Genomic DNA, 25,872 nt, shown 5'->3' with positions numbered 1-25,872 from the left:
GGTCAGTTGAGAACACCTTTATTTAACCAGGTTGGCTAGTAGAGAACACCTTATTTAACCAGGTAGGCCAGTTGAGAACACCTTTATTTAACCAGTTTGGCCAGTTGAGAACACCTTTATTTAACCAGGTAGGCTAGTCTCACCTTTATTTAACCAGGTAGGCTAGTTGAGAACACCTTTATTTAACCAGGTAGGCTAGTTGAGAACACCTTTATTTAACCAGGTAGGCCAGTTGAGAACACCTTTATTTAACCAGGTAGGCTAGTTGAGAACACCTTTATTTAACCAGGTAGGCTAGTTGAGAACACCTTTATTTAACCAGGTAGGCCAGTTGGAGAACACCTTTATTTAACCAGGTAGGCCAGTTGAGAACACCTTTATTTAACCAGGTAGGCCAGTTGAGAACACCTTTATTTAACCAGGTAGGCCAGCGGAGAACACCTTTATTTAACCAGGTAGGCCAGTTGAGAACACCTTTATTTAACCAGGTAGGCTAGTTGAGAACACCTTTATTTAACCAGGTAGGTCAGTTGAGAACACCTTTATTTAACCAGGTTGGCTAGTAGAGAACACCTTTATTTAACCAGGTAGGCTAGTTGAGAACACCTTTCTTAACCAGGTAGGCTAGTTGAGAACACCTTTATTTAACCAGGTAGGCTAGTTGAGAACACCTTTATTTAACCAGGTAGGCCAGTTGAGAACACCTTTATTTAACCAGGTAGGCTAGTTGAGAACACCTTTATTTAACCAGGTAGGTCAGTTGAGAACACCTTTATTAACCAGGTTGGCTAGTAGAGAACACCTTTATTTAACCAGGTAGGCCAGTTGAGAACACCTTTATTTAACCAGGTTGGCCAGTTGAGAACACCTTTATTTAACCAGGTAGGTCAGTTGAGAACACCTTTATTTAACCATGTAGGCCAGTTGAGAACACCTTTATTTAACCAGGTAGGCCAGTTGAGAACACCTTTATTTAACCAGGTAGGTCAGTTGAGAACACCTTTATTTAACCAGGTTGGCTAGTAGAGAACACCTTTATTTAACCAGGTAGGCTAGTTGAGAACACCTTTATTTAACCAGGTAGGCCAGTTGAGAACACCTTTATTTAACCAGGTAGGCCAGTTGAGAACACCTTTATTTAACCAGGTAGGCCAGTTGAGAACACCTTTATTTAACCAGGTAGGCCAGTTGAGAACACCTTTATTTAACCAGGTAGGCCAGTTGAGAACACCTTTATTTAACCAGGTAGGCTAGTTGAGAACACCTTTATTTAACCAGGTAGGTCAGTTGAGAACACCTTTATTTAACCAGGTTGGCTAGTAGAGAACACCTTTATTTAACCAGGTAGGCTAGTTGAGAACACCTTTATTTAACCAGGTAGGCTAGTTGAGAACACCTTTATTTAACCAGGTAGGCTAGTTGAGAACACCTTTATTTAACCAGGTAGGCCAGTTGAGAACACCTTTATTTAACCAGGTAGGCTAGTTTAGAACACCTTTATTTAACCAGGTAGGTCAGTTGAGAACACCTTTATTTAACCAGGTTGGCTAGTAGAGAACACCTTTATTTAACCAGGTAGGCCAGTTGAGAACACCTTTATTTAACCAGGTTGGCCAGTTGAGAACACCTTTATTTAACCAGGTAGGTCAGTTGAGAACACCTTTATTTAACCATGTAGGCCAGTTGAGAACACCTTTATTTAACCAGGTAGGCCAGTTGAGAACACCTTTATTTAACCAGGTAGGTCAGTTGAGAACACCTTTATTTAACCAGGTTGGCTAGTAGAGAACACCTTTATTTAACCAGGTAGGCCAGTTGAGAACACCTTTATTTAACCAGGTAGGCTAGTTGAGAACACCTTTATTTAACCAGGTAGGTCAGTTGAGAACACCTTTATTTAACCAGGTTGGCTAGTAGAGAACACCTTTATTTAACCAGGTAGGCCAGTTGAGAACACCTTTATTTAACCAGGTAGGTCAGTTGAGAACACCTTTATTTAACCAGGTTGGCTAGTAGAGAACACCTTTATTTAACCAGGTAGGCCAGTTGAGAACACCTTTATTTAACCAGGTAGGTCAGTTGAGAACACCTTTATTTAACCAGGTTGGCTAGTAGAGAACACCTTTATTTAACCAGGTAGGCCAGTTGAGAACACCTTTATTTAACCAGGTAGGTCAGTTGAGAACACCTTTATTTAACCAGGTAGGTCAGTAGAGAACACCTTTATTTAACCAGATAGGTCAGTTGAGAACAACTTTATTTAACCAAGGAGGGCAGTAGAGAACACCTTTATTTAACCAGGTAGGTCAGTTGAGAACACCTTTATTTAACCAGGTAGGTCAGTTGAGAACACCTTTATTTAACCAGGTAGGTCAGTAGAGAACACCTTTATTTAACCAGGTAGGCCAGTTGAGAGCACCTTTATTTAACCAGGTTGGCTAGTTGAGAACACCTTTATTTAACCAGGTAGGCCAGTTGAGAACACCTTTATTTAACCAGGTAGGTCAGTTGAGAACACCTTTATTTAACCAGGTTGGCTAGTAGAGAACACCTTTATTTAACCAGGTAGGCCAGTTGAGAAGACCTTTATTTAACCAGGTAGGTCAGTTGAGAACACCTTTATTTAACCAGGTTGGCTAGTAGAGAACACCTTTATTTAACCAGGTAGGCCAGTTGAGAACACCTTTATTTAACCAGGTTGGCCAGTTGAGAACACCTTTATTTAACCAGGTAGGTCAGTTGAGAACACCTTTATTTAACCATGTAGGCCAGTTGAGAACACCTTTATTTAACCAGGTAGGCCAGTTGAGAACACCTTTATTTAACCAGGTAGGTCAGTTGAGAACACCTTTATTTAACCAGGTTGGCTAGTAGAGAACACCTTTATTTAACCAGGTAGGCTAGTTGAGAACACCTTTATTTAACCAGGTAGGCCAGTTGAGAACACCTTTATTTAACCAGGTAGGCCAGTTGAGAACACCTTTATTTAACCAGGTAGGCCAGTTGAGAACACCTTTATTTAACCAGGTAGGCCAGTTGAGAACACCTTTATTTAACCAGGTAGGCCAGTTGAGAACACCTTTATTTAACCAGGTAGGCTAGTTGAGAACACCTTTATTTAACCAGGTAGGTCAGTTGAGAACACCTTTATTTAACCAGGTTGGCCAGTAGAGAACACCTTTATTTAACCAGGTAGGCTAGTTGAGAACACCTTTATTTAACCAGGTAGGCTAGTTGAGAACACCTTTATTTAACCAGGTAGGCTAGTTGAGAACACCTTTATTTAACCAGGTAGGCCAGTTGAGAACACCTTTATTTAACCAGGTAGGCTAGTTGAGAACACCTTTATTTAACCAGGTAGGTCAGTTGAGAACACCTTTATTTAACCAGGTTGGCTAGTAGAGAACACCTTTATTTAACCAGGTAGGCCAGTTGAGAACACCTTTATTTAACCAGGTAGGCCAGTTGAGAACACCTTTATTTAACCAGGTAGGCCAGTTGAGAACACCTTTATTTAACCAGGTAGGCCAGTTGAGAACACCTTTATTTAACCAGGTAGGCCAGTTGAGAACACCTTTATTTAACCAGGTAGGCCAGTTGAGAACACCTTTATTTAACCAGGTTGGCCAGTTGAGAACACCTTTATTTAACCAGGTAGGCCAGTTGAGAACACCTTTATTTAACCAGGTAGGCTAGTTGAGAACACCTTTATTTAACCAGGTAGGCCAGTTGAGAACACCTTTATTTAACCAGGTAGGTTAGTAGAGAACACCTTTATTTAACCAGGTAGGCCAGTTGAGAACACCTTTATTTAACCAGGTAGGCCAGTTGAGAACACCTTTATTTAACCAGGTAGGCTAGTAGAGAACACCTTTATTTAACCAGGTAGGCCAGTTGAGAACACCTTTATTTAACCAGGTAGGCCAGTTGAGAACACCTTTATTTAACCAGGTAGGCTAGTAGAGAACACCTTTATTTAACCAGGTAGGCCAGTTGAGAACACCTTTATTTAACCAGGTAGGTCAGTTGAGAACACCTTTATTTAACCAGGTAGGCCAGTAGAGAACACCTTTATTTAACCAGGTAGGCCAGTTGAGAACACCTTTATTTAACCAGGTAGGCCAGTAGAGAACACCTTTATTTAACCAGGTAGGCCAGTTGAGAACACCTTTATTTAACCAGGTAGGTCAGTTGAGAACACCTTTATTTAACCAGGTAGGCCAGTAGAGAACACCTTTATTTAACCAGGTAGGCCAGTTGAGAACACCTTTATTTAACCAGGTAGGCCAGTTGAGAACACCTTTATTTAACCAGGTAGGCCAGTTGAGAACACCTTTATTTAACCAGGTAGGCCAGTTGAGAACACCTTTATTTAACCAGGTTGGCTAGTAGAGAACACCTTTATTTAACCAGGTAGGCCAGTTGAGAACACCTTTATTTAACCAGGTAGGTCAGTTGAGAACACCTTTATTTAACCAGGTAGGCTAGAACACCTTTATTTAACCAGGTAGTAGCAGAACACCTTTATTTAACCAGGTAGGCCAGTTGAGAACACCTTTATTTAACCAGGTAGGTCAGTTGAGAACACCTTTATTTAACCAGGTAGGCTAGTAGAGAACACCTTTATTTAACCAGGTAGGCCAGTTGAGAACACCTTTATTTAACCAGGTAGGTCAGTTGAGAACACCTTTATTTAACCAGGTAGGTCAGTAGAGAACACCTTTATTTAACCAGGTAGGCCAGTTGAGAACACCTTTATTTAACCAGGTAGGTCAGTAGAGAACACCTTTATTTAACCAGGTAGGCCAGTTGAGAACACCTTTATTTAACCAGGTAGGCCAGTTGAGAACACCTTTATTTAACCAGGTAGGCCAGTAGAGAACACCTTTATTTAACCAGGTAGGCCAGTTGAGAACACCTTTATTTAACCAGGTAGGCCAGTTGAGAACACCTTTATTTAACCAGGTAGGCCAGTTGAGAACACCTTTATTTAACCAGGTAGGCCAGTTGAGAACACCTTTATTTAACCAGGTAGGCCAGTTGAGAACACCTTTATTTAACCAGGTAGGCCAGTTGAGAACACCTTTATTTAACCAGGTAGGCCAGTTGAGAACACCTTTATTTAACCAGGTAGGCCAGTTGAGAACACCTTTATTTAACCAGGTAGGCCAGTTGAGAACACCTTTATTTAACCAGGTAGGTCAGTTGAGAACACCTTTATTTAACCAGGTAGGCTAGTAGAGAACACCTTTATTTAACCAGGTAGGAGAACACCTTTATTTAACCAGGTAGGCCAGTTGAGAACACCTTTATTTAACCAGGTAGGCTAGTTGAGAACACCTTTATTTAACCAGGTAGGCCAGTTGAGAACACCTTTATTTAACCAGGTAGGCTAGTAGAGAACACCTTTATTTAACCAGGTAGGCCAGTTGAGAACACCTTTATTTAACCAGGTAGGCCAGTTGAGAACACCTTTATTTAACCAGGTAGGCCAGTTGAGAACACCTTTATTTAACCAGGTAGGCCAGTTGAGAACACCTTTATTTAACCAGGTAGGCCAGTTGAGAACACCTTTATTTAACCAGGTAGGCCAGTTGAGAACACCTTTATTTAACCAGGTAGGCCAGTTGAGAACACCTTTATTTAACCAGGTAGGCCAGTTGAGAACACCTTTATTTAACCAGGTAGGCCAGTTGAGAACACCTTTATTTAACCAGGTAGGCCAGTTGAGAACACCTTTATTTAACCAGGTAGGTCAGTAGAGAACACCTTTATTTAACCAGGTAGGTCAGTTGAGAACACCTTTATTTAACCAGGTAGGCCAGTTGAGAACACCTTTATTTAACCAGGTAGGCCAGTTGAGAACACCTTTATTTAACCAGGTAGGCTAGTAGAGAACACCTTTATTTAACCAGGTTGGCCAGTTGAGATCACCTTTATTTAACCAGGTAGGCCAGTTGAGAACACCTTTATTTAACCAGGTAGGCCAGTTGAGAACACCTTTATTTAACCAGGTAGGCCAGTTGAGAACACCTTTATTTAACCAGGTAGGTCAGTTGAGAACACCTTTATTTAACCAGGTTGGCCAGTTGAGAACACCTTTATTTAACCAGGTAGGCCAGTTGAGAACACCTTTATTTAACCAGGTAGGCCAGTGAGAACACCTTTATTTAACCAGGTAGGCCAGTTGAGAACACCTTTATTTAACCAGGTAGGCCAGTTGAGAACACCTTTATTTAACCAGGTAGGCCAGTTGAGAACACCTTTATTTAACCAGGTAGGCCAGTTGAGAACACCTTTATTTAACCAGGTAGGCCAGTTGAGAACACATTTATTTAACCAGGTAGGCCAGTTGAGAACACCTTTATTTAACCAGGTAGGCCAGTTGAGAACACCTTTATTTAACCAGGTAGGCCAGTTGAGAACACCTTTATTTAACCAGGTAGGCCAGTTGAGAACACCTTTATTTAACCAGGTAGGCCAGTTGAGAACACCTTTATTTAACCAGGTAGGTCAGTTGAGAACACCTTTATTTAACCAGGTAGGCCAGTTGAGAACACCTTTATTTAACCAGGTTGGCCAGTTGAGAACACCTTTATTTAACCAGGTAGGTCAGTTGAGAACACCTTTATTTAACCAGGTTGGCCAGTTGAGAACACCTTTATTTAACCAGGTAGGTCAGTTGAGAACACCTTTATTTAACCAGGTAGGCCAGTTGAGAACACCTTTATTTAACCAGGTAGGTCAGTTGAGAACACCTTTATTTAACCAGGTAGGCCAGTTGAGAACACCTTTATTTAACCAGGTAGGTCAGTTGAGAACACCTTTATTTAACCAGGTAGGCCAGTTGAGAACACCTTTATTTAACCAGGTAGGCCAGTTGAGAACACCTTTATTTAACCAGGTAGGCCAGTTGAGAACACCTTTATTTAACCAGGTAGGCCAGTTGAGAACACCTTTATTTAACCAGGTAGGCCAGTTGAGAACACCTTTATTTAACCAGGTAGGCCAGTTGAGAACAAGTTCTCATTTACAACTGAGACCTGGCCAAGATAAAGCATAGCAGTGTGAACAGACAACACAGAGTTACACATGGAGTAAACAATTAACAAGTCAATAACACAGTAGAAAAAAAGTCTATATACAGTACATTGTGTGCAAAAGGCATGAGGAGGTAGGCAAATAATTACAACTTTGCAGATTAACACTGGAGTGATAAATGATCAGATGGCATAAACAATGAGGATGTTTACTGAGATGTTGATGAGTTCCTATGTAAAGATGCTCCAGACTGGGCTTGACGCCATTAAACATGATGTTCCTTTCATTTCCTTGTGTTGATTATCTTTAATTCATCTCACCTTAGATCACCCACGGGATGGAAATGATGGACTTTTTGATGTTCAGTCCATTTTAATGAGTAGTGGAAGTGTATTGTGAAAACACCGTAATTTACATACTACATTCAAAAGGGCAATTTTGAAACTTATCTACAAAACAATTGGCTGTTGGACTAACAATTTGTTCCTATAACTACATTAAGGAGATGTCATTTGGTTGTTGTTTTGGTGATTAAACCAATATTATCATTATATTTCCACAGTAAACTGACATTTTTTTGATAAATGGTTGTTTGGTGAAAGATAACTACAAACTAAATAAATGCACAATGAAAAGTTTTGAATGTTGAAAGTTTAGATCATAGTACCAAAGCTATAAAAGAAAAACGGTCACATAAATAGTTTGATAACTGTTGTGCATTTCTATATTTGTACATTATAAATGAAAACCAATTCCTATACGTATGTGTCTGTAAATACAACATCATCATTCTCCATCAGCCAGTGTGTTTCATTTACATTACATTTACATTTAAGTCATTTAGCAGACGTTTCAACAGGACAACACGGAAAGAGAACAATACCATTTGGAATTACAGTGTTGAACACACTGCTGCTATACCTTGGGTCGTATAGAACAATATATTTCCACTCATTATCTGAAATGAATGAATGAATTTTAACACAGTGATGAATTTCAAGCACAGAGACTGTATCAGTTGACTAGTCACATAGAAAGGTAAGCTTGTACGATGTGGCAAATAAAAAAAATAAAAAAATCGTACAATTTTTATTTTTTATTTTTTTTGTGCATGTTAACTTATGGAGAAATTATTATTTGTATTTATTTATTTATCATCTCCTGTTCTTTCTGTTCAGTATTTTTTTTATGACCGTTTTATAATGTGTATTTTTCGCTATTGGATTAAATCAGGGATGGGCCCCCTTTTGTAAACCCGAAAATAAAATAAAGTTTTAGAATAGTATAATACACTAGGTGCAATTTCTACATTTGGTTGTGCCTCAGCAGTTTTCCTCTTGTTATGTCAGTCATCTGCAGCAAAACAGATGTGGTAGATCAGTCTACCGGCTTGCTATCTAAAATTGTAGTAATCATGATCGAATTACCGACCGGGATGGTTTGGGTGCAAACAAAATGTATTGTTATTGTCAAGGTGTTTAATTGAAAACCTTTTCATTAATGACTCTCCCTCCCTCTGTCCCTCCCTCCCTCCCTTTCTCCCTCTACCTCTCTCTCTCTCTCCCTCTGTCCCTCCCTCCCTCCCTCCCTCCCTCTACATCTCTTTCTCCCTGTAGAGACATTATAGTGAGGAGGACCCAGAGAAGGAGAAGAGGGTGAAGGAGATTGAGCTGCTGCTGATGTCAACAGAAAATGAGCTGAGGGGACAGCCTGCACTACCTGTGAGTGTGTGTGTGTGTGTGTGTGTGTGTGTGTGTGTGTGTGTGTGTGTGTGTGTGTGTGTGTGTGTGTGTGTGTGTGTGTGTGTGTGTGTGTGTGTGTGTGTGTGTGTGTGTGTGTGTGTGTGTGTGTGTGTGTGTGTGTGTGTAGGAGGAGGAAACATCTGGGGGTCTATTTCACAGAAGTGATGAAATCGCCCTTATCTCACTGTGTGTGTTGTGACCCCCTTGTGCAACCCCCTGCCCACTACCACCACCACAGCCACCCTCCTGCCAACTTTAACTTCCCTTTCTCTATCTCTCTCTCACCTCGCTCCAACAACACTTTCTGTCTCTCCCTCTCTTTCTCTCTCTCTCTCTCTCTCTCTCTCTCTCTCTCTCTCTCTCTCTGTCTCTGTCTCTGTCTCTCTGTCTCTCTTTCTCTCTCTCTCTCTTTCTCTCTGTCTCTCTCTCTCTCTCTCTCTCTCTCTCCCTCTCTCTCTCTCTCAAATTCAAATTCAAGATGCTTTATTGGCATGGAAAACATTGTGTCAATTTTGCCAAAGCAACAATTTATACGATATACATTCAAATAAAAATAATACTAATTTAAAATGATAGTGAATAAAATAAAATAAAATAACAACAATAAAATGGTAATGGTAAACTACAACTACCATCATCATTACTACTATCACCTCCACCACTAAACTACAACTACCATCATCATTACCACTATCACCTCCACCACTAAACTACAACTATCATCATCATTACCACTATCACCTCCACCACTAAACTACAACTATCATCATCATTACCACTATCACCTCCATCACTAAACTACAACTACCATCATCATTACCACTATCACCTCCATCACTAAACTACAACTACCATCATCATTACTACTATCACCTCCACCACTAAACTACAACTACCATCATCATTACCACTATCACCTCCACCACTAAACTACAACTACCATCATCATTACCACTATCACCTCCACCACTAAACTACAACTACCATCATCATTACCACTATCACCTCCATCACTAAACTACAACTACCATCATCATTACCACTATCACCTCCCCATCACTAAACTACAACTATCATCATCATTACCACTATCACCTCCATCACTAAACTACATCTATCATCATCATTACTACTATCACCTCAGTGTCTCAGGCTGTGGCAGGCAAATACATACCACTACTATTTGGAATAACAAACAACAATAATACTAGTTATGAGTTAGTTACTGTTTACTATGCAGATGTTATTATTCAGGCTATGGCAAATACATATTTGGCTGCAAGAGGAGCTGTTGCTGGGTATTGTTTTTTGTCCTCTGGGTTTAATAAGTGAAAGTTGTGAATAAATGTAGTCATTTCTGTGAATAATGAGTCTCTTGGTGAGGAATATTTCTCACAGTAAAGGAGAAAGTGCATCTCTGTTTCTACCTCCCCTGTCGTCGGTCCTTTTTGGGTCGCCATGTTGTTTTTACTGTCTGCCAGTTGGTGGTCACTCAGCCTGTACTGAGTACCCTGTCTCTGCTTCGTATCTCTGACAGAGTAGAGATAATCAGCCAATTCATATTCTCTGTTTAGGGTCAGATAGCAATTTAGTCGGCTTTGGGATTTTGTTTGGTTTTTCCAATGTTGTAAATATGATTCCTTTGATTGGTTCATGATTTTTTTTGTTTTAATTCTTTCTTTTGAAGCAGTGCTTGTGTCAGCTTGGTTGGTGAGGTCACCAGCTGACTGAGAGGGCTCTTTTCTGGGCTCAGCTCTTGGGTTTAAAGTGCTTTAATAAATTGGAGACTTGAATTTGGACTTGAATTTAGGTGTAACAAAAAATGTTATGATATTTTCTCTATTTTAATTACCCCTGGAAAACAGCCAAATTCTGCCCTACGTGCGTTAGTTTTTCTCTGGGCTTTCTGACAGAATTCTGCATTAGTTGGTGTATTTCTCTGGGCTTTTTGACAGATTTCTGCATTAGTTGGTGTATTTCTCTGGGCTTTTTGACAGATTTCTGCATTAGTTGGTGTATTTCTCTGGGCTTTCTGACAGAATTCTGGCCCCCAAACCTCACTTCCTTAAAGAGATATTGGTAGGATTACGCTGTCAAATATTTTGGTACAGATTCTAATAGGGATGTTGCTTTTGAATATTTTCATTATTTGTTGCATATAATGTTCTTTGGGCTTTTCCTTTTGACTGCATTCACTGCCATATTAAAGTTTCCCGATGCAGACATGGTCAGACCAAAGTTTGAGTCATTTTTACTGTGTTCATTTATGGTGTTGTTCAAGTTGAATTTATATTTGTGTTTCTGACATCTGTTTTTTGGGGTAAAATCATGATTTTGTTTTTTATTTACTGCCAGGGCCAAATTATGGCAATATTGCTCAATAATATTAAGGTTCTGTTAAAGACCTTCTTTGGTTGGTGATAGAAGAACCAAGGCATCAGCATATAGCATTATTATTATACAGTATTGTACCTCTGTGTTAAATAGTATGAGTCCTGGGGTTGGAGAATGGTCCAACATGTCTGCTAATTCATTGATATAAATGTTGAATAGATTTGGACTCGAACTGCAGCCTTGTCTCACACCTTATGGAAATAATTATGTTATTTGGATTTGGATTTTTATTGCTTGTTTTCTGTGTACATACTTTTGATAAATAAAATAAATTATCATACACCTTACCATCAAGCCCACTTTGGAGAATTTTGAAGAATATACCTTTGTGCAAATAGAATGGAATGCTTTTTTAAAGTCAATAAAGCAAAGATTCTGTTTTTTTTTTTGGTGGATGTGTTCTGTCACAGAACCGTTTTCAATTTCATCAAGTGTCTGGTATTATTCGATGCGTTTCAGTTTCTACTGTTTCAGAGTTTCAAAGTAGCTCTGGGTTGTTCTGCTGCTAATCTTTTTTTATTTGACTTTGGTGTTTTCTAATTGTTTTACATTCGTTGTCAAACCAGGGATGTTCTCTGTTTAGTGAGTCCTCCAGATCAGAGACAGTGGGGATGACCAGGAATGTTCTCTGTTTAGTGAGTCCTCCAGATCAGAGGCAGTAGGGATGACCAGGGATGTTCTCTGTTTAGTGAGTCCTCCAGATCAGAGGCAGTAGGGATGACCAGGGAGGTTCTCTGTTTAGTGTGTCCTCCAGATCAGAGGCAATAGGGATGACCAGGGATGTTCTCTGTTTAGTGAGTCCTCCAGATCAGAGGCAGTAGTGATGACCAGGGATGTTCTCTGTTTAGTGAGTCCTCCAGATCAGAGGCAGTAGGGATGACCAGGGATGTTCTCTGTTTAGTGTGTCCTCCAGATCAGAGACAGTAGGGATGACCAGGGGTGTTCTCTGTTTAGTGAGTCCTCCAGATCAGAGGCAGTAGTGATGACCAGGGATGTTCTCTGTTTAGTGAGTCCTCCAGATCAGAGGCAGTAGGGATGACCAGGGAGGTTCTCTGTTTAGTGTGTCCTCCAGATCAGAGGCAGTAGGGATGACCAGGGAGGTTCTCTGTTTAGTGAGTCCTCCAGATCAGAGGCAGTAGGGATGACCAGGGAGGTTCTCTGTTTAGTGAGTCCTCCAGATCAGAGGCAGTAGGGATGACCAGGGACGTTCTCTTGATTAGTGTGTGAATTGGACCATTTTCCTGTCCTGCTAAAGATTCACAATGTAAGAAATACTTTTAGGTGTCAGGTAAAATATATGGAGTAAAAAGTACATTATTTTCTTTAGGAATGTAGTGAAGTAAAAGTAAAAGTTTTCAAAAATATTAATAGTAAAGTAAAGATACCTCAAAAACTACTTAAGTAATACTTGAAAGTTTTTTTTACTTAAGTACTTTACACCACTTAAGTAGTTATTTTCCATCAATTAATCTAAACACAATTCCCCATAACGACAGCACAATACCCCATAATGACATCACAATACCCCATAATGACATCACAATACCCCATAATGACATCACAATACCCCATAATGACATCACAATACCCCATAATGACATCACAATACCACATAATGACATCACAATACCCCATAATGACATAGCAAATCCAGCAAAAAAAAACTGGAAATATCACATTTACAGAAGTATTCAGACCCTTTACTCAGTACTTTGTTGAGACACATTTGCAAATATGGCAGCGATAACAGCCTCGAGTCTTCTTGGGTTTGACGCTACAAACTTGGCACACCTGTCTCTCTCTCTATTTCTTGGAGTTTCTCCCCCTCTCTCTCTCTCTCTCTCTCTCTCTCTCTCTCTCTCTCTCTCTCTCTCTCTCTCTCTCTCTCTCTCTCTCTCTCTCTCTCTCTCTCAATTCAATTCAATTCAATTCAATTCAATTCAATTCAAGGGGCTTTATTTGCATGGGTAACATGTGTTAACATTGCCAAAGCAAGTAAGGTAGATAATATATAAAGTGAAATAAACAATAAAAATTAACAGTAGACATCACACATACAGAAGTTTCAAAACAATAAAGACATTACAAATGTCATATTATATATATATACAGTGTTTTTACAATGTGCAAATGGTTAAAGGACACAAGATAAAATAAATACGCATAAATATAGGTTGTATTTACAATGGTGTGTGTTCTTCACTGGTTGCCCTTTTCTTGTGGCAACAGGTCACAAATCTTGCTGCTGTGATGGCACACTGTGGAATTTCACCCAGTAGATATGGGAGTTTATCAAAATTGGATTTGTCTTCGAATTCTTTGTGGATCTGTGTAATCTGAGGGAAATATGTCTCTCTAATATGGTCATACATTGGGCAGGAGGTTAGGAAGTGCATCTCAGTTTCCACCTCATTTTGTGGGCAGTGAGCACATAGCCTGTCTTCTTTTGAGAGCCATGTCTGCCTACGGCGGCCTTTCTCAATAGCAAGGCTATGCTCACTGAGTCTGTACATAGTCAAAGCTTTCCTTAATTTTGGGTCAGTCACAGTGGTCAGGTATTCTGCCGCTGTGTACTCTCTGTTTAGGGCCAAATAGCATTCTAGTTTGCTCTATTTTTTTGTTAATTCTTTCCAATGTGTCAAGTAATTATCTTTTTGTTTTCTTATGATTTGGTTGGGTCTAATTGTGCTGCTGTCATGGGGCTCTGTAGGGTGTGCTTGTGTTTGTGAACAGAGCCCCAGGACCAGCTTGCTTAGGGGACTCTTCTCCAGGCTCATCTCTCTGTAGGTGATGGCTTTGTTGTGGAAGGTTTGGGAATCTTTCAATTCAATACAATGGACTTTTTTTGGAATCAGAAATATATGTTTACATTGTGGGGAAAAAATGGAACAATCAGAAATGAACAGTAAACATTCATCATCATCTCTCTCTCTTTCAGGTCATTCCTTTCTCCAGCTGGGGGGGTCGTACCAGTTCAGAGAGCCGAGGTCATCACTACCAGGCCACCGCTCCATGCCTCTCTATAGAGAGCACCTCACACAGCGGCAGCAACAACAACAATAACAACAACAACAACAACAGTCACCATGACATCCACGCCCTCTCCAACCTCCCGGAGTTCATGGAGTCAGTCATCGACTCGGTAAGACAACTCTTTGTCTGTGTGTGTGTCTGTCTCTCCCTCTCTCTCTCTCTCTCTCTCTGTCTCTTTCTCTTGCTCTCTCTGTATTTCTCTGTCTCTGTGTCTCTCTGTCTCTCTCTCTGTCTCTCTCTCGCTCTCTCTGTCTCTCACTGTGTGTCTATCTCTGTGTCTCTGTGTCTCTCTCTGTCTCTCTCAATGTGTCTCTCTCACTCTCTCTGTCTCTCTCTGTGTCTCTCTCTGTGTCTCTGTGTCTCTCTCTGTCTCTCTGTCTCTCGCTGTCTCTCTGTCTCTCGCTGTCTCTCTCTCTCTCAAATGTTATGCTCTCTCAGCTGGGCATTACCATTACCAGTGTGATCATATACCTAACATTTAGAATGATAATTTTTAAATGCTCTGGGAAGAACAACATTGGGCAATTCAAGCAAAGCCAATATGCAGGTTTACGTTTTTATGTCATGTTGAAAAATAAATATCTGAATGGTCTCGGCATTTTGACTCAGAAACGTTTGGTGACCTCTGCTATAGACTGACTACCTAGGGGTAATACTGCCTGGGGATACCGGAGGAACAGGTTTGGGAATGTTCTTTTTTAATTTTATTTAACTTTTTTTTCTAGCAGGTCAGTGAAGAACAAATTCTTACTTACAATGATGGCCTACCAAAAGGCAAAATACCTCTTGTAAATTTAGGACAAGACATACATCACGACAAGAGAGAAAACACTAAGACAACAACATAGCAATTCAGCAACACATGACAACACAGCGTGGTAGTAACACAACATGATAACAACATGGTAGCAACATAGCAAGGCAGCAACACATGACAACACAGTATGTAGTATGGTAGCAGCACAGCATGGTAGCAACACAATATGACAACATGGTAGCAACACAACATGGTAGCAGCATAGCATGGTAGCAGCACAGCATGGTAGCAACACAATATGACAACATGGTAGCAACACAACATGGTAGCAGCATAGCATGGTAGCAGCACAGCATGGTAGCAACACAATATGACAACATGGTAGCAACACAACATAGTAGCAACACAACATGGTAGCAGCACAGCATGGTAGCAGCACAGCATGGTAGCAACACCACATGACAACATGGTAGCAACACAAGATGGTAGCAGCACAAAACATGGTATAAACATTATTGGACACGGATGTTGTAGCAACACAACAAGGTAGCAGCACCACATGGTAGCAACACAACAAGGTAGCAGCACCACATGGTAGCAACACAACAAGGTAGCAGCACCACATGGTAGCAACACAGCATGGTAGCAGCACAAGATGGTAGCAGCACAGCATGGTAGCAGCACCACATGGTAGCAACACAGCATGGTAGCAGCACAAGATGGTAGCAGCACAAAACATGGTATAAACATTATTGGACACGGATGTTGTAGCAACACAACAAGGTAGCAGCACCACATGGTAGCAACACAACAAGGTAGCAACACAACATGGTAGCAGCACCACATGGTAGCAACACAGCATGGTAGCAGCACAAGATGGTAGCAGCACAAAACATGGTATAAACATTATTGGACACAGACAACATCACAAAGGGCAAGAAGGTAGAGACAACAATACATCACGTGAAGCAGCCACAACTGTCAGTAAGAGTGTCCATGACTGAGTCTTTGAATGAAGAGATAAAATGGACCAGTTTGAGTGTTTTGTTGCTGCTCCTTCCAGTCGATAGCTGCACCGAACTGAAAAGACCAGCCAACCAGGGATGTGTGTGCTTTGGGGACCTATAACAGAATGTGACTGGCAGAACGGGTGTTGTATGTGGAGGATGAGGGCTGCAGTAGATATCTCAGATAGGGGGGAGTGAGGCCTAAGAGGGTTTTATAAATAAGCATCAACCAGTGGGTCTTGCGACGGGTTTACTGAGATGACTAGTTCACAGAGGAGTATAGAGTGCAGTGATGTGTCCTAGAAGGAGCATTGGTGGTAAATCTGATGGCCGAATGGTAAAGAACATCTAGCCGCTCGAGAGCACCCTTACCTGCTGATCTATAAATGATGTCTCCGTAATCTAGCATGGGTAGGATGGTCATCTGAGTCAGAGATAGTTTGGCAGCTTGGGTGAAAGAGGATTGATTACAATAGAAGAAACCAAGTCTATATTTAACTTTAGCCTACAGCTTTGATATGTGCTGAGAGAAGGGCAGTGTACCGTCCAGCCATTCTCCCAAGTACTGGTATGAGGTGACTACCTCAAGTTCCAAACCCTTAGAAGTAGTAATCACAACTGTGTGGAGAGGGACATTCTTCTTACCAAACCACATGACCTTTGTTTTGGTGGGGCCTAGGATTGAGCCTTGGGGTACTCCCTTGGTGACAGGCAGTGGCTAAGTAAGCAGCTTTTATGACGTTATACACTGCACTCTTTGAGAGGGCAAACACTGAGAGGGCAAACACTGAGAGGGCAAACACTGAGAGGGCAAACACTGAGAGGGCAAACACTGAGAGGGCAAACACTGAGAGGGCAAACACTGAGAGGGCAAACACTGAGAGGGCAAACCACTAAGCCACTCTTCCCTCCATGTTGTTGTAACCGTGTTCCTGTTCATACTGTAATGTGTTAATCAATACACAAAGCGGTATTGATCGCTATCCCATTTTTCTTCTGCAGCTTTTCAACCAATCCGACAGCCACAGCTTACCAATGAGCTCCCAGAAACCCCTGGTGGCCACAGCTCCACCCCGACTGCAGAAAGAGAACGGCATGTACGCATCTTTTTTGTACTCTTCTTTTTATCTGCACGTTGTGTAACAGTAGTGATTAATCACACATCTCCATGTCAATGATGTAAATCTCACCTGCGCTCTGTCTCTCTCTCTCCCCTGTCTCTCTCGCTCTCTCTCTCTCTCCCCTGTCTCTCTCCCATCTCTCTCTCTCTCTCCCCTCTCTCTCTCTCTCTCTCTCTCTCTCTCTCTCTCTCTCTCTCTCTCTCTCTCTCTCTCTCTCCCCTGTCTCTCTCTCTCTCTCTCCCCTGTCTCTCTCTCCCCTGTCTCTCTCTCCCCCCTCTCTCTCTCTCTCTCTCGTCTCTCTCTCTCTCTCTCTTGTCTCTTCCTCTCTCTCTCCCTTGTCTCTCTCTCTCCCTTGTCTCTCTCTCTCTCTCCCCCATGTCTCTCTCTCTCCCCCCTGTCTCTCTCTCTTGTCTCTCTCTCTCTCCCCTGTCTCTCTCTCTCTCTCTCTCCCCTGTCTCTCTCTCTCTCTCTCTGTCTCTCTCTCTTGTGTCTCTCTCTCTCCCCCTGTCTCTCTCTCTCTCCCCTGTCTCTCTCTCTGTCTCTCTCCCTTGTCTCTCTCTCCCCCCCTCTCTCTCTCTCTCTTGTCTCTCTCTCTCTCTCTCTCTCTCCCTTGTCTCTCTCCCCCTCTCTCCTCTCTCCCCCTCCCCCTCTCTCTCTCTCTCTCTCCCACCTGTCTCTCTCTCTCTCTCTCCCCCCCTCTCTCTCTCTCTCCCTCCCCCCCTCTCTCTCTCTCCCTTGTCTCTCCCCCCCCCCTCTCTCTCTCTCTCTCTCCCTTGTCTCTCTCTCTCCCTTGTCTCTCTCTCTCCCCTGTCTCTCTCTCTCCCCTGTCTCTCTCCCTCTCTCTCCCCTCTCTCTCTCCCCTGTCTCTCTCCCCTCTCTCTCCCTCTCTCTCCCCCCCCTCTCTCTCTCCCTCTCTCTCTCCCCCCTGTCTCTCTGTCTCTCAGGTTCAGGACTCCTACTGTCCGGCGTTCCCTCCTGGAGTTGTCTCCTCGTTCTCTGACCCCCTTCAGGTCTTCCATGGTAGAGTGTATAAAACAGGAACCTATGGAGTGTGTTGTCTCAGCCCCAGACCAACAGCCAACCGGGGTCTCCCCAGACCAACAGCCATCCTTAAAGAAGATCAAACAAGAGGTACTTTACATCAATAGCTACATGTGGTTGTGCTCTGACCCTGTGGTTATATTCTATGGTTCTGACCAGGTGTGGTTGTGTTCCAGGTGGGGTCTCCCTATCTACAGTGGGAAGGACCAGACATCCACACCCAGCTCTTCTCCCCCTCCGGCCCCGCACAGGAAGTACCTGTATGTCACATGTCCTCCTCCTCTTCCTCCTCTTCCTCCTCCTCCAGTCTACTCTTTTTTTATAATGATGTTTTATAATGAATATGTAGTGCAGGGATATTCATCCACTATGAGGTCCAGAGCCTGGTGCCTCTCTGTTCTACCTGATAATGCACCTAAATCAGAACCTGATTAGAGGGGAATCACCCACCTGGTGTCCCAGGTCTAAACCAGGCCCTGATTAGAGAGGAATCACCCACCTGGTGTCCCAGGTCTAAATCAGGCCCTGATTAGAGGGGAATCACCCACCTGCTGTCCCAGGTCTAAATCAGTCCCTGATTAGAGGGGAATCACCCACCTGGTGTCCCAGGTCTAAATCAGTCCCTGATTAGAGGGGAATCACCCACCTGGTATCCCAGGTCTAAATCAGTCCCTGATTAGAGGGGGAATCACCCACCTGGTGTCCCAGGTCTAAACCAGTCCCTGATTAGAGGGGAATCACCCACCTGGTGTCCCAGGTCTAAACCAGTCCCTGATTAGAGGGGAATCACCCACCTGGTGTCCCAGGTCTAAACCAGTCCCTGATTAGAGGGGAATCACCCACCTGGTGTCCCAGGTCTAAACCAGTCCCTGATTAGAGGGGAATCACCCACCTGGTGTCCCAGGTCTAAACCAGTCCCTGATTAGAGGGTAATCACCCATCTGGTGTCCCAGGTCTAAATCAGTCCCCGATTAGAGGGGAATCACCCACCTGGTGTCCCAGGTCTAAATCAGTCCCCGATTAGAGGGGAATCACCCACCTGGTGTCCCAGGTCTAAATCAGGCCCTGATTAGAGGGGAATCACCCACCTGGTGTCCCAGGTCTAAATCAGTCCCTGATTAGAGGGGAATCACCCACCTGGTGTCCCAGGTCTAAATCAGTCCCTGATTAGAGGGGAATCAGTCCCTGTGTCCTTTCTATCTTTCTATCCATTTGTATAGCATCTCTCTCTCTCTCTCTCTCTCTAGGATCTGCTGACTACTTCTGCACTGAATGGAGACGGACACAAACCCTACCACCTCCCCCGTCGGTCTCTGGGCAGCCCACTACAGGTTTGTGCATGTGCGTGCGTGTGTGTGTGTGCGTGTAGATGTGTTTAACTATATTTGTTGGGATCAGAAGTCGTGTATGTGTGTGTGTGTGTGTGTGTGTGTGTGTGTGTGTGTGTGTGTGTGTGTGTGTGTGTGTGTGTGTGTGTGTGTGTGTGTGTGTGTGTGTGTGTGTGTGTGTGTGTGTGTGTGTGTGTGTGTGTGTGTGTTTTTAAAGTGATTCGTGTAACATGTCAATAATGTCATGCAAAACCTTTCTCTCAGCAGCTCAACACTTGGGACCAAGTGGCTTGTGGGAAGGTGGAGGACCAAGTGGCTTGTGGGAAGGTGGAGGACAAGGTCTTGGCTTTAGAGCATAAATACATCACTTCTTACTCTGCTAGGACCTTGGTCATGTAATATATACACAGACAGACAGACAGACGGACAGACAGACAGACAGACAGACAGACAGACAGACAGACAGACAGACAGACAGACAGAAAGACAGGCAGGCAGGCAGACAGACAGACAGGCAGACAGAGACACTCGTTGGATTCAAAGACCAAAGACTTTAATTTGTTTATTTCTATTTCTATTATTTTGTATTCATGGGTTGTTTTGTCACCATATTGTTTTGATCTTCTGATCTGACGCCTGACTGAGCGTTCTACTCAATACATCGTCAATGGTGAAGATTGAATCAAAAGTGTATTACAGTCGGCTTGGAAGCACAATGCCATTCAAAAGGAGACATTACATTAGTAGGGAAACCTTTTGTCATCATTTTGATGTCGCCAGATTGACTTTAGCTGCAGTATAACGTTAGCTAGCTAGCTAAGATTGAAGGGAGACCGCCAGATTGACTTTAGATGCAGTATAACGTTAGCTAGCTAGCTAAGATTGAAGGGAGACCGCCAGATTGACTTTAGCTGCAGTATAACGATAGCTAGCTAGCTAAGATTGAAGGGAGACCTCCAGATTGACTTTAGATGCAGTATAACGTTAGCTAGCTAGCTAAGCTTGATGGCAGGTCACCGGATTTTAGCTAGCTAACGTTAGAATTTGCTAGCTATTTTTTTTACAAACTTTGCTAACTAAGTAAATTTGATGACATGATAATGCTGACAAAGTTGTTTTTTCCTACTAAATATTTGACTACTTTTAGCAATGTCATCGTATTTCCAGGCGCTATAGTGTCATTTAGACGAAACAGTAATTAGCCTCCGCCCAGAAAGACTGGGCATATCACCACTATGGCGCCGCCGATAAGGGCGGCTTGAGAACGTTCATAACAACGACGCGACCGAGTGACGGAGGTGCAACCTATGAATGGTTTTGTTATTATTTGGATCCTGTGGGTAGTTTGTGGTATTGAATGTTGTATTATAAAGCAGGGAGAAAAATGATGTGCCTATAAATGAATAATAATGGGGCTGTGTTTTTAATAATTCTAAGTTTTTAATATTTGAATATAAAAAAAAACAAGCTGATTTAATTTATTTGCTTTATTTTTTTTGTACCGCCGGCCTATCGAGCGACAGTGTTTAAAACCGAACCCCTGACCCTAGCATTATTACGGGTTAAAACCAAAGTAAATATGATTCAACGATAGCTACTATTCCACTCACAATACACCTTTAACTTGTTGAGAGACCTTTACAAAGCCATATCATAATTATATGAGTGTCTATGATACCTGTTAACTTGTTGAGAGACCTTTACAAAGCCATATCAAAATTATATGAGTGTCTATGATACCTGTTAACTTGTTGAGAGAACTTTACAAAGCCATATCATAATTATGAGTGTCCATGATACCTGTTAACTTGTCGAGAGAACTTTACAAAGCCATATCATAATTATGAGTGTCCATGATAACTGTTAACTTGTTGAGAGAACTTTACAAAGCCATATCAAAATTATATGAGTGTCTATGATACCTGTTAACTTGTCGAGAGAACTTTACAAAGCCATATCAAAATTATATGAGTGTCTATGATACCTGTTAACTTGTTGAGAAAACTTTACAAAGCCATATCAAAATTATATGAGTGTCTATGATACCTGTTAACTTGTTGAGAGAACTTTACAAAGCCATATCATAATTATGAGTGTCCATGATACCTGTTAACTTGTCGAGAGAACTTTACAAAGCCATATCATAATTATGAGTGTCCATGATAACTGTTAACTTGTTGAGAGAACTTTACAAAGCCATATCAAAATTATATGAGTGTCTATGATACCTGTTAACTTGTCGAGAGAACTTTACAAAGCCATATCAAAATTATATGAGTGTCTATGATACCTGTTAACTTGTTGAGAAAACTTTACAAAGCCATATCATAATTATGAGTGTCCATGATACCTGTTAACTTGTTGAGAAAACTTTACAAAGCCATATCAAAATTATATGAGTGTCTATGATACCTGTTAACTTGTTGAGAGACCTTTACAAAGCCATATCATAATTATGAGTGTCCATGATACCTGTTAACTTGTTGAGAGAACTTTACAAAGCCATATCAAAATTATATGAGTGTCTATGATACCTGTTAACTTGTTGAGAGACCTTTACAAAGCCATATCATAATTATGAGTGTCCATGATACCTGTTAACTTGTTGAGAGACCTTTACAAAGCCATATCATAATTATATGAGTGTCTATGATACCTGTTAACTTGTTGAGAGAACTTTACAAAGCCATATCATAATTATATGAGTGTCCATGATACCTGTTAACTTGTTGAGAGAACTTTACAAAGCCATATCAAAATTATATGAGTGTCTATGATACCTGTTAACTTGTTGAGAGACCTTTACAAAGCCATATCATAATTATGAGTGTCCATGATACCTGTTAACTTGTCGAGAGAACTTTACAAAGCCATATCATAATTATGAGTGTCCATGATACCTGTTAACTTGTCGAGAAAACTTTACAAAGCCATATCATAATTATGAGTGTCCATGATACCTATTAACTTGTCGAGAGAACTTTACAAAGCCATATCATAATTATGAGTGTCCATGATACCTGTTAACTTGTCGAGAGAACTTTACAAAGCCATATCATAATTATGAGTGTCCATGATACCTGTTAACTTGTTGAGAGACCTTTACAAAGCCATATCATAATTATGAGTGTCCATGATACCTGTTAACTTGTTGAGAGACCTTTACAAAGCCATATCATAATTATGAGTGTCCATGATACCTGTTAACTTGTCGAGAGAACTTTACAAAGCCATATCAAAATTATATGAGTGTCCATGATACCTGTTAACTTGTCGAGAGAGAACTTTACAAAGCCATATCATAATTATGAGTGTCCATGATACCTGTTAACTTGTCGAGAAAACTTTACAAAGCCATATCATAATTATGAGTGTCCATGATACCTATTAACTTGTCGAGAGAACTTTACAAAGCCATATCATAATTATGAGTGTCCATGATACCTGTTAACTTGTCGAGAGAACTTTACAAAGCCATATCATAATTATGAGTGTCCATGATACCTGTTAACTTGTTGAGAGACCTTTACAAAGCCATATCATAATTATGAGTGTCCATGATACCTGTTAACTTGTTGAGAGACCTTTACAAAGCCATATCATAATTATGAGTGTCTATGATACCTGTTAACTTGTCGAGAAAACTTTACAAAGCCATATCATAATTATGAGTGTCCATGATACCTGTTAACTTGTTGAGAGAACTTTACAAAGCCATATCATAATTATGAGTGTCCATGATACCTATTAACTTGTCGAGAGAACTTTACAAAGCCATATCATAATTATGAGTGTCCATGATACCTATTAACTTGTCGAGAGAACTTTACAAAGCCATATCATAATTATGAGTGTCCATGATACCTGTTAACTTGTTGAGAGAACTTTACAAAGCCATATCATAATTATGAGTGTCCATGATACCTGTTAACTTGTTGAGAGAACTTTACAAAGCCATATCATAATTATGAGTGTCCATGATACCTGTTAACTTGTTGAGAGACCTTTACAAAGCCATATCATAATTATGAGTGTCCATGATACCTGTTAACTTGTTGAGAGACCTTTACAAAGCCATATCATAATTATGAGTGTCCATGATACCTGTTAACTTGTTGAGAGAACTTTACAAAGCCATATCATAATTATGAGTGTCCATGATACCTGTTAACTTGTTGAGAGAACTTTACAAAGCCATATCATAATTATGAGTGTCCATGATACCTATTAACTTGTCGAGAGAACTTTACAAAGCCATATCATAATTATGAGTGTCCATGATACCTGTTAACTTGTTGAGAGAACCTTTACAAAGCCATATCATAATTATGAGTGTCCATGATACCTGTTAACTTGTTGAGAGAACTTTACAAAGCCATATCAAAATTATATGAGTGTCTACCTGTTAACTTGTTGAGAGAACTTTACAAAGCCATATCATAATTATGAGTGTCCATGATACCTGTTAACTTGTCGAGAGAACTTTACAAAGCCATATCATAATTATGAGTGTCCATGATACCTGTTAACTTGTCGAGAGAACTTTACAAAGCCTATATCATAATTATGAGTGTCCATGATACCTGTTAACTTGTTGAGAGAACTTTACAAAGCCATATCATAATTATGAGTGTCCATGATACCTGTTAACTTTCGAGAGAACTTTACAAAGCCATATCATAATTATGAGTGTCCATGATACCTGCCTTAACGTTTCACTGCTAGACATTAAGAAGTCTAATGTCAGCTCTTATGTCAACCTTATGAATGGTTATGAATGATCATATGATGTTTATGTGACAATTGGGCCAGTCAATTTAAAGTGTTACCTAACTAAACAAAGCTGGAAACAAACACCCCAAATGGCTCCCTGTTCCCTTAATGTATTTGACCAGGAAGAGGGCCATTTCAGGCATATTCTCGTTTTTTTATAACCTGTATGACCTTTATTTGATTGTTTCCTGTCTTGATACCGTGTCATAGTGGAAACATTTCCATTCCACTATATTAATATTATTGTTGTTTTATATACTTTTTGATAAAACCCTAAAGTCTTACACTGAGTTTACTGCGACGTTTTCAAAGCATCAAACTATGACCCAATCCCAAACTGAGCCGTAGACCCTACGCCCTGTGATCGCCCCATAGACCCTATGACCTATGATTGTGCCCTAGACCCTACGACCTATGCAGCTCTGAGATGATTTCACAGGTGTAAGCAAAATGTGACTAACCGGCTCAATTCGGTTAAAATTAAGTTTTTTTTTTTACATTGGATTAAAGTAGAGATTCAGAGCTACAACATGGTAGATCACTATAGTTGGGGAACAATGGGAAAGTTATTCTGCTTTGAAAGTTGATAAACTTGTAAACTCACTTTTTGAGAAAATGGCCTTTGAATGTTTTGGTACCTACCGGAGAGCTCTTCTTTGTCTACACCCATTCAGCATCGTTCACACCCTCTTAAACTTTAGCCCCACCCATCTTTTTAATGGTTGAGCCGAGCATTTTGTACTGACAACATCAGCCAGGCACCCAAGCTAAATTGCTAGCTACTTCCTAGCTACTTCCTGCACAAAATAACAACTCACTGAACATTACTCGCCCTAGCAGAGCTGGTTAGGCTGCTATGTTATCCAGAGTGTTGGTGACTGATTGTCCGTTCGTAAATTCAGAGTGTTCAGAGCGCACATTGCTCGCTCTGGTTGATCCGAACATTCTGACCTTACAACTACAGTCAAGCACCCAAGCTAACTGGCTAATGTTGGCTAGCTTGCTAATTACTTCCAGACGCATAATGAGAGAACACCTCACTCTGACCATTTTACTCTCCCTAGCAGAGCTGGTTGGGCTGTTTTCATGTTATCCAGAGTGTTGGTGACTGTAACTGTGCTGCTGGCAAGAATTACATTTTTTTGCCGACGTTTGTTGACACCGGCCGTATTCAACGAATGTTGAGCACTCGTAAATTCATCAGTAAATTCATCAGCCCTCTGGCACACTCAGATGAGAGTCTTTTGTTAAGACATGTAGCTAGCTAACTAGGTAAAAAATGAACCATAATCCCAACGTGATGTTACTCGTGACATTACTACCCTGCATGAATCTGAACCAACCAGAACCAACCAGGTTCAATGTTATCTAGCTAACATTAGGCTGTAACTAGCAAAGCAAATGGTTCTGAGATCCAAATGATGAGATCATACACGTAATATTAGCTTGCTAACAGTACACTTTCTGTCAAAATTAGAAATGTGTAATATCTGAAAATGTAGCTAGCTAGGTGGATGGACGCGTCTCCTATCGGATGCCACTGTTGGCCTTAGTTTGAAGATGTAATCCGGAGACAGGTGTTTTCTCCATGTCCTTAGTCATCATACTTTAATTCCACTGATTTGAAAACTCGGT

At 41.1% G+C, this 25,872-nt stretch overlaps 1 protein-coding gene across 2 annotated transcripts; it reads left to right on the top strand.

Annotated features, from left to right (window-relative positions):
- The first annotated feature begins 8,646 nt into the window (after nt 1-8,646).
- LOC135539199 (transcriptional activator Myb-like) lies at nt 8,647-22,735 on the top strand. 2 transcript variants are annotated; one of them, XM_064965024.1, is made up of 7 exons: nt 8,647-8,762; nt 14,116-14,319; nt 16,977-17,071; nt 18,040-18,226; nt 18,313-18,396; nt 19,384-19,467; nt 19,729-22,735. In XM_064965024.1, the coding sequence occupies exons 1-7, from the start codon at nt 8,721-8,723 to the stop codon at nt 19,861-19,863; spliced, it is 831 nt and encodes a 276-aa protein (XP_064821096.1). In that variant the 5' UTR covers nt 8,647-8,720; the 3' UTR covers nt 19,864-22,735. The 2 variants fall into 2 exon arrangements, with proteins under 2 accessions (XP_064821096.1, XP_064821097.1); XM_064965025.1 differs by having other exon boundaries at nt 19,732-22,734.
- The last annotated feature ends 3,137 nt before the right edge of the window (nt 22,736-25,872 follow it).

This window comes from Oncorhynchus masou, unplaced genomic scaffold (genome assembly GCF_036934945.1).
Source record: "Oncorhynchus masou masou isolate Uvic2021 unplaced genomic scaffold, UVic_Omas_1.1 unplaced_scaffold_1528, whole genome shotgun sequence".
NCBI lineage: Eukaryota > Metazoa > Chordata > Actinopteri > Salmoniformes > Salmonidae > Oncorhynchus > Oncorhynchus masou.
This window is presented reverse-complemented; position numbering and strand designations above follow the sequence as displayed.

Bases quoted from the DNA above. Each gene is read 5' to 3' on its own strand.
- LOC135539199 (XM_064965024.1), top strand. From the start codon at position 8,721: ATGTCAACAGAAAATGAGCTGAGGGGACAGCCTGCACTACCT. The intron at 8,763-14,115 runs GTGAGTGTGTGT...TCTCTCTTTCAG, and splicing joins GGGGACAGCCTGCACTACCT to GTCATTCCTTTCTCCAGCTG. The intron at 14,320-16,976 runs GTAAGACAACTC...TTTCTTCTGCAG, and splicing joins TGGAGTCAGTCATCGACTCG to CTTTTCAACCAATCCGACAG.